Genomic DNA, 10,000 nt, shown 5'->3' on the forward strand with positions numbered 1-10,000 from the left:
ACTATGATGATTCAGATTCAGATTCAGAAGATGGAAATTTTCTTGGTGCAGTAAGAAATGAGAATCAAAATATTGAAAACCCGTGGCGTGTTGACATTTTGATTGGGAAAGATGTGATTGATTTTAAATTAGACACCGGTGCTGATGTTCCAGTCATTCCTGAAACAGTATTGCCAGCAGGGGTTGTATTGAAAGACACTAGAAAACGTTTGTTTGGACCTGGAAGAGAAGCAGTCCTAGTAAAAGAGAAATTTACTGCAGAATTGAAGAGAGGAAAGAAAAAAAACAAAGCAAAACATATACGTTATTGAACATTTGACTGAGCCACTGTTAGGTAGACCTGAAATTGAGGCATTAAAATTGATTGCCAGAGTGAACAAAATTGAAAAAGACAAAATGGGCTCTGAGATTAGGGAACAGTATCCAGAATTGTTCTCGGAATTAGGTCGTATCAAAGATAGAAAGTATACCATCAAGTTGCAACAGGGTGTGACACCTTTTTCAGTGTCAACGCCAAGACGAATACCATTACCAGTATTCGAAAAAGTGCGCCAAGAGCTAGATAGGCTCGAAAAAATGGACATCATCAAACCAGTGTCAAAACCAACAGACTGGTGTGCACCAATTGTTGTCGTACCCAAGAACAATAGTGATAAAGTGAGAATTTGCGTGGATTTAACAAAATTAAATCAAGGGGTGAAAAGAGAAAACTGTCCACTCCCATGCACTGATCAACTTCTAAGCCAGTTATCAGGACAGATCATTTGGTCAAAACTAGATTGTAATGCAGGATTTCATCAACTATTGCTTGATGAAGAATCACAAGAACTAACAACATTTATAACTCCCTTTGGCAGATACTGTCTTATAAGCGATTGTGTTTCGGAATAAGTTCAGGTCCTGAGATCTTCCAAAGAGAGATGAGTCAACTCCTCAAAGACATACCCGGTGTAGTTTGTGCAATTGATGACATTCTAGTTGGGGGTACCACAGAATTCCGCATGATGAGAGATTGCACAAAGTTCTGTTACGGTTGAAAGAATCCGGATTAACTTTGAATGACAAATGCGAGTTCAGTCAAAATAAAATAAAATTCTTGGGACACATGATATCTTGTGACGGAATTGAAATTGACATGTCGAAAATGAAAGCGATAAAGGAATATCCAACACCAAATAACGTCAAAGAATTGCGTAGATTTTTGGGTATGATAAATCATGTCAGTAAATTCATTGACAACGTTGCAGAAAAAAAACAGAACCATTACGACAGTTATTAAAAACAGACAACGAATGGCTGTGGGATGCTAAACAAAAAACAGCTTTTGAGACACTGAAAGGTGACCTGACAAAACCACCATTTCTCATCCACTACAACTCAAAGAAAGATACTAAAGTACAAACAGATGCCTCCAAGTATGTACTTGGAGCTGTTTTATTCCAAAAGGTTGACGACCATTGGAAACCTGTATTTTATGCATCTGGGTCTCTGAATCCAACAGAACAAAGATATCCCCAGGTGGAAAAAGAGGCTCTCGGAGTCACCTGGGGGTGTGAACGTTTTTCTGACTACTTAGTGGGTTTGAATACATTTGTAATTGAAACAGACCACAAACCGCTTGTTGCGCTTCTCCATGAAAAACGATTAGACGAATTAACCCCGAGAATACAAAGATTTAGAATGAGGTTGATGAGATTTTCCTTTACGGTACAATACAAGAAAGGTAAAGATTTATTCACTGCCGACGCTTTATCGAGAGCACCCTTAATACAACAGAACCTTGAAAATGAAACAGTGAGGGAAAAAGAAGTAAATTTATTCGTCAATTTTGTTATGAAAAACTTACCAGCCACTGAAAATAGAATGACTGAAATAAGAAATGCACAAAATGACTCTATCTTGAAGAACATCAAGCAATATTGCCTACAAGGCTGGCCTGCATCTAAGAATATGAATGTTGATGAAAAGAAATATTTTTCTGTAAAAGAGGAGTTATCACTACATGATGATATTTTACTATATCAATCTAGAATGGTTATTCCTGAGAAAATAAGAAAGTAAATACTGAGCAAACTCCACGAAAGTCACTTGGGAATTGTGAAATGCCGGGCCTTGGCAAAGGAAAGTGTTTGGTGGCCAGGAATGTCAACTTAAATCGAAAATGAAATTAGAAGCTGTTTAGTATGTGAAAAATATAAAATGTTGCCACCAGAACCTTTGAAACCATCCGAAACGCCTTTACATCCTTGGCAAAAGATAGGAATGGACCTTTTCGAATGGAAAAGTTCAACATACCTACTATTCGTTGATTACTACTCAAGGTGGATCGAGATTGCGTACCTGAAATCGACAATATCAGCTTCAATCATCGAACACATAAAGTCTGTTTTCGCTAAGTATGGGATACCAGAGACTGTCGTTTCCGATAACGGTCCACAATTAGTGTCATCAGAGTTTGGAGCATTTGAAAAATTATACCAATTTAAACATGTCACCAGCAGTCCACGATATCCACAATCGAATAGAGAAGCAGAACGTGCTGTTCGCACAATCAAAAACTTACTGAAAAAGGCGAAAGACCCATACATTTCCCTATTGAATTACAGGGCTACTCCACTTGAACATGGCTTGAGTCCTGCAGAGCTGTTGATGGGGCGGAAACTAAGGACAAAGATACCCGCTATGTCTGAAAAATATGTGGGTGTTGCCTATGAAAAATTTCGGGAAAAGGACAAACACTTGAAAGAGCGCCAAAAGAGAAATTTTGATCAATATCACAAAGCCCGTCCCCTCCTTCCGATGAAGCCCAGTCAGCATGTGTGGATCCAACCACAAAACCAGCATGGTGTTATTCATGGTTCGCCTAAAAACCGTTCATATAACGCCACTTGGTTATCAACGCAGAAACCGCCAAAACTTGCGATATCAAGGCACTGAATCAGAAGTGCTACACCAACAACAGTCGCCAAAGCCGAATGATCTACTTCCTTCGCAACATTCAGATGATGATTTCACCGAGAGACCGCACGCTCCAGTCAATGCTGAATCGTCAATCAGTCCTTCACACATCATCAACAACAATGTTTTATCTACACCGCAACCCTCTCCCTCAACATATGTCACTAGACATGGGAGAAGCATCGTTCGTCCGGCCCGTTATCGGGAGTGTTAGTTTTAATTAAAACATGGACAATATGGTTCGAGCAGCGAGCCGATATGAATAGCAGATGGTAGGGACCAGTCTGATTAGCAGACTTGTGTTAGTGTAGGGTGTGAAGTAGAAGTATAAACATTTTAAGTATACTCTAAGTCCAAGAGGATAGTGGTTTGAAACAAAAACAAAATAATAAACACTTTACCTGGATTCAAAAAGAAGTGTCGTGACTCTCAAGATGAAGAACTTTGTTTGAAACATAATTTCGATGTTTATTCAAGGAATCATTTGAGAACAATTAATAGAAAACAAATAACAACATTTAAGTTTAAGTTAAAGACAAAGTGTGTTTAGGTAGGGAAATATTCCATTGGATTACTCTGCAAGACTTCAAGATCAAGCACGACTTTAAATGTGTAACCTTGAAAATATTAGTGGTTTAGAATTGTTAACAAAGGGGGATGTAGTGGTAACATTACCACTTTAATATTGTCATTATTATTATTATGTAATGAACCATTACTTATTGTTTTATTGTTTACTTCCTGGTTGAGATTACTTTCACTTTCAATATTCTGGTTAACGGTCTATCTGTATTTCAATAAAGGCAATCCTATTCCCTGAAACAATCCAGCGTCATTTAATGATTTCAAAGTCATCATAACACTACAAAGATAATCAAGAAAATGATTCAGGCAATATCGAATGAAAATAGTTCTTTCCCCGCAAAATTGCGGGCTTTTTACTAGTTGCTTTAAAAAGAATTAATGTCATATAGAATTAATATGAAACGTGAACAGTATAAGTTTTGTTTCGACTGTATCGGAAGTTCACGCCAAACTGTCAAACAATGGAAATTAATAAACCATGTTTGTTATAAACAACATATTGTATTCTATTCTAATATATATATATATATATATATATATATATATATATATATATATATAAACGGTCGTTGGGATCTTGCTTACTAATCCTGTCTGGCTATATCACAGCTATGACTCGACAGAGTTATTATCTGTGAAGGGTGTCTAAACTGCCATAATTCTTTTTCGTTAATTCTCATACTTTTCCAGATAGTTACTCACACCATCCACAATCTCCTTTTGGTTTTAGGATCATATGCCAAGCTGCATTGTGTAGAAACTGTTCTCTCCGCAGCTTGCGTCTTTATATATATATATATATATATATATATATATATATATATATATATATATATATCTTCTTCTTCTAGGTTCCATGCCTGGTCCAGGCTTCGGATACTGCATGAATTATCTCTCTCCATTCCTCCCTGTCTCTTGCTTTTTCAAACAGCTCTTGGATTGTTAGGTTGGTGAAGCCCTTCAGTTGGTCTATGAGTGTTTTTCTTTGTCTCCCCGGGCGCGTTTACCAGGTATTTTTCCACAACTTGCCAGGTATTCATTCTTATCTTTCCTTACTATGTGTCCGAAAAAGGATAGTTGTCGATCCACTATTAAGGGCATTAGTTTCCTTTGTTGGTATGTTTGTTTTAGCACTTCTTCGTTCGTTTTGTGTGCAGTATACGATATTCTCTGCATCCTTCTCAAGCACCACATTTCAAAAGCTTCAATGTTCTTTTGTGTTTCTGCATTTGTAGTCCAGCTTTCGCATCCGTATAACAAGATTAGCCACACGTAGCACTTCAAGACTCGGAATCTAATCCCGAACGACATCTGTTTGTTTTTCAAAATGTTTCCCAGGTCCATGAAGGCCTGTTTGGCTTGAGTTATTCTTGCTCGTATGTCTCGGTTACATCTTCCATCTGTTGTCACTATTGAACCTAGGTATTTAAAACTTTCTACGTTGGTAAGTTGCTCGTCGTGAATCGTTATATTGCAGGTGTTGTTGTTTTCGGGGTTTTTCTGTATTACCATGCATTCCGTTTTGGTGATATTCACTTCCATTCCCTTGGCTTCACTATCTACTACCACTTTGTCAACAATCTTTTGAAGTTGGATTTCTGATGTTGCAATGAGTTTCGTATCGTCTGCGTATCTTATATTATTTATGTTGTGACCTCCTACTTTTATTCCCTCCATATTATTTATGCCCCTCATGATTGTTTCTTGGTATAGATTAAACAGATCTGGTGAGGCAACACACCCTTGACGGACTCCTTTCTTAATAGGAATGGAATTTCCTGTAGAGTTTCCGATTTTGATAGATGCCTGCTGGGTGTAGTATAATGTTTGCATGAGTCTGAGGTCTTTCTCATTAGCGCCAATGGAGTGCAGTTGTTTTAGTATTTCTTCGTGGCGTACTCTATCAAAAGCTTTTTTGTAGTCGACAAAACAGAGGTATAGTGGGGTCTGAACCTGTATAGCTCTTTCACTTAAAACACGGAGGAGGTATATTGCGTTCCTTGTCCCTCTGTCAGGTTGGAATCCATATTGTTCTTCTGCGATTTCGGGGTTAATCTTATTCCTTAGCCTGTTGATAATTATACGCAACAGTATTTTGTTGATGTGGCTTATTAAACTTATAGTTCTAAAATTTTCGCATCTGACTGCACCTGCTTTCTTTGGTATTGCTATGAAAATAGAGTTACAGAGATCTTCTGGAATTTTCCCAGTATTGTATATATTGTTGAATAATATGTGAAGTTCATCAATTGCTAGATCTCCTAGGCTTTTTAATACCTCTACAGATATGTCATCAGGGCCTGTTGCTTTAAAATCCCTTATTCGTTCCATGGCATGTTCAATTTCACTTTTGGTGATGTTTGGTCCGCTTAATGGTTCTTTGAATTTCAGTGGTGGTTCATTTCTATTTGGATCATTGTACAGTTCGCCTATGTATTCTACCCATCGGCTTTCTATATGTTGTTCTTCAAATAGCAGTTCCCCTTGTTTGTTTTGGATACAACTTCCTGCTGCTTTGCTTTTCCTTTTCCCTGATAGTTCTTTTATTCTTTGGTGAGCTTGTTGGGGGTTGGGTTTGTATTCTCTTTCGATTTCGCAGCATTTCCAGTCTAGGTAGTTCTCGTGTGCCTCGACGCATTTGGATTTAATGTGGTTGTTCAAAGTTTGGTATTCTGCAGACCCTCTGTTGCATTTTCGTCTTTCTTCAAATAGGTTTAGAATTTCATTTGTCATCCATTCCTTTTTGCTGTTTATTTGAGCTATTGGTAAATGCTTTTCTGCAGTTGCTTTAACAAACTTTTGGAATATATCAAATTGTTTTTCACATTTTTCGTTATCAGGTTCACTTTGGCTTTGTATCATGAGTGCATTTTCAAATTCTTCTCTCATTTTTGTTTGTATGCCATTGTCTTTGCATAACCTGTAATCCCTCTTTATTCTACCAGCTGTTCTCTGAATAGCTTTAAACTTTATCCTTACTGTACAAACAACTGGGACATGGTCACTGTCTACATCGGCGCCTGGGTAGGTTTTGCAATTTAATATGCCATTTCTGAATCTTGATGATACTGCTATAAAGTCTATCTGGTTCCTTGCTCTGTCCCCTGGTGATTGCCATGTCCAGGTTCTTCTTGGGTGTTGTCGAACCAGGTGTTTGAAAACATTAATTTATTTGTTCTACACCAATCTGCCCAGATGTTTCCTCGTTCATTTCTGTCTCCGAGTCCATGTGGTCCGATTATGTCACCATCTCTGCCTCTGCCAATCTTAGCATTTAGGTCCCCCATTACCATAAGGACTTCTTGTGATTTACACATTCGTTTTGCTTTGTCTAGTGAATGGTAAAACTCTGTCATATCTGCATCTGTCGCCTCTTCTGTTGGTGCATAAACTTGAATAATATTGGTGTCAACTACAGGTCCTCTTAGCTTAACCAGCAAAACTCTGTCTGAGATTGCTACGTGCCCTTTGTAAAATTTGGTTGATTTTTGGTCTAAGATCATCCCTACTCCTTTTTGGAAAGAGGTTCCACCACTCCATATGATCTTATATGTCGTGTTGTTTTCTTGTTTTGACATGGTTCCCTGCTCTTTCCATCTCATCTCTGCCAGGCCAAGAATATTTATTTGGAGCCGTTTCATTTCTTTTAGAATGTTGTTTAGTTTTCCTTTTTGGGCACAGGTCCTGACATTCCATGTCCCAATTTTGGTTTTGTCACATTTGTTAAATTTATTTCGCCTAGTAACTGGCTGACGGTTTGGTGTGACCTGACGAACATCACGCTCCCAACCGAGCGAGGCAGCAGTCTTTCGTGAAAACATGCTCCCTTTACGCTGTCACCGTTTAACTTTTTGGACTTATTCATGCAGTTAACTCGGCAAAGTTATATATATATATATATATATATATATATTAAAAGGGTATTCATTGAAAAGAGTCTCTTACTGTTTGATTATAATGGTCAAAGTGGAAATGGTAATGTCCTCCTAGTCCATAATTACCAACCTGAAAACAAAGATGAAAGCAGTCTTTAGCGCTGTTTGGCTCATGGAGCCTGAGTTAATCCCGGTTTCTATAGCCTGAAACGGACAAAAGCAATTGCTGGCATCGCTTTGGATAATACACTAGTCTTTGGAGAAGGCTTTTTACTTTTTGTGTTGATTTGTGGACTTGAAGTAGGACAATAATAGCCTACAATCGTCTACGTCCCGTGATCGAATCCCAGGTAATGCCTGGTGGGAAATAAATAACAATGTGAAATTGAATGTAAAATTCAATTTAATATATGAAAACAGATAAAATGGAGTTTCTTGTTTCCTCTTTAGCAATAAAACTACAGACGAATGAGATGTTGTGGTAGTGGCGTTGTTAAGATGAATAAAACAATACCGCATTATTTCATTTTATCTGTTTTTTGTAAATCAAATTGAATATTACATTCACTTTCACAATGTTATTTCTTTCTTCGAGCTTCGAGCAGCAACATTTACATTACCCCGTGGGAAATAAAGAGTAAGGAGAAGTGACGATGAAAACAGAAAATAAAAATATTGCAGTGTTAGGTTGATAAACCCGGTATCAAACTGATTGTACATCCACCGCCTGGCTGAGAGAAAGAGAGAGAGAGAGAGAGAGAGAGAGAGAGAGAGAGAGAGAGAGATCGGACGTGCCGCCATTATGTGTAGAATGAGTTTTTCTCCCATAACGTCCCTGCCTCTGTCGACAAAAAAAAATATAAGAGCACCCAACATGGTTCATGTCTCGCGTACATGTTAAACGTTACTGTTAATTTGAGACCTCTTATAAATTGATTAAATACACACTTTAATTGTGAATGGAGTTATTCCTAAAATAAAATTTTGTCTCCTGTGCTAATAATCTGACACAGACAGGGTCTAAAAAAGGGGACCTCTCTTTTGGTGAGATCATTATTATCATCATAATTATTAATATTGTTGCTTTTTCATCTGTTTAGTAAAAAATGAATCTAGAATGTGAATGTTACTCGAAGTCGATTCTGAGTATTTGTATTCGAGGTCGGAGAGACATGTTGAATGTGACAGCCATTGTTGTTTAGGTTGAAGAATTTTAATAACCTTCCTTTGAATTATTCTAAATCAGTTGTGTTCACACGTAATTCGGGAAGAGCGTTCCAGTCTTTGATAGCGCGTGGTGCAAATGAATATTTGAAGATCTTTGAGTTTGTAGACTGGTGTTTTAGTGTTTTAAGTAAGTTTTTCTTGAATGCATGAATTTCATTGTATGTCTAGTTGTTATGGTGAGATGGCCGTCATTTTGTTTGTAATTTAGAACATCATCATCATAGCTTGTCGCTCCAACACCGAACCTACTCCACAGCATCTGGGGAACAGACTCTTAGGTCATGGTCAGTGCAGCTGGGCCCGTCTGGCATTCTCTAAGGAGTATGTATGTATGTATGTATGTATGTATGTATGTATGTATGTATGTATGTATGTATGTATGTATGTATGTATGTATGTATGTATGTATGTATGTATGTATGTTGTATGTGTGTGTGTATGTATGTATGTATGTATGTATGTATGTATGTATGTATGTATGTATGTATGTATGTATGTATGTATGTATGTATGTATGTATGTATGTATGTATGTATGTATGTATGTATGTATGTATGTATGTATGTATGTATGTATTGTATGTATGTATGTAATGTATGTATGTATGTGTATGTATGTATGTATGTATGTATGTATGTATGTATGTATTGTATGTATGTATGTATGTATGTATGTATGTATGTATGTATGTATGTATGTATGTATGTATGTATGTATGTATGTATGTATGTATGTATGTATGTATGTATGTATGTATGTATGTATGTATGTATGTATGTATGTATGTATGTATGTATGTATCCAATTAAAACACTCATTAAAAGTCTCATTCAATGATAGCCTGAAATATAACTAACAGCCCCGAGACAGTATTGTATCCGGGGATTTAGTTTTTAATGGGTTGTTTGGGTCTTTTCTAAACAGAATTAATTATCTATGTTCAGTGACTTTAATCATTCTGTATAGTCATTATAGGTTTTTAAAAACAATTTTGGTGAAAGACATACATTATCTTTGTCGATACCCGTTTTGCTACCTAATTTGGAAGTCTGGCATAAAAAAATATAAAAACCTCTTGCAAATGGTCCACAAAATCTAAATGAAGTAATAACCTCCATTTACTTCCCTCTTCTTAAATTGTAGCATAGTGTGTCATCATAGAGAGATTTTACAGCTTTATCTTATAAAATTTTTATTAGAATATTACAAATTTGTGACCCTTCGCCTCAAAACGGTATTAAGTCGGGATGTTTAAGATGTTGAAAATTGAATTATCGCCAGAAAATCAGACTTGTGTTGAGTTTGTATTATTTATTGAGGGAATGGTTATCATATTTTAGGTTGCTAATGCCAAC

General features: G+C 36.8%; 1 protein-coding gene across 1 annotated transcript in view; it reads right to left on the reverse strand.

Annotated features, from left to right (window-relative positions):
- LOC144974233 (prolyl 4-hydroxylase subunit alpha-2-like) overlaps window positions 1-7,548 on the reverse strand; it is a gene marked incomplete at its 5' end in the record, with an annotated part of 24,739 nt that extends 17,191 nt beyond the window's left edge. The window contains 1 exon segment of the mRNA XM_078917149.1: window positions 7,489-7,548. Within this exon segment, the coding sequence (XP_078773275.1) occupies window positions 7,489-7,548 (60 nt within the window).
- Between the last annotated feature and the right edge of the window lie 2,452 nt (window positions 7,549-10,000).

Source organism: Berghia stephanieae, chromosome 5, assembly GCF_034508935.2.
Source record: "Berghia stephanieae isolate SIO BIC M18660-M18661 chromosome 5, UCSD_Bste_1.3, whole genome shotgun sequence".
In the NCBI taxonomy this organism is placed as follows: domain Eukaryota; kingdom Metazoa; phylum Mollusca; class Gastropoda; order Nudibranchia; family Aeolidiidae; genus Berghia; species Berghia stephanieae.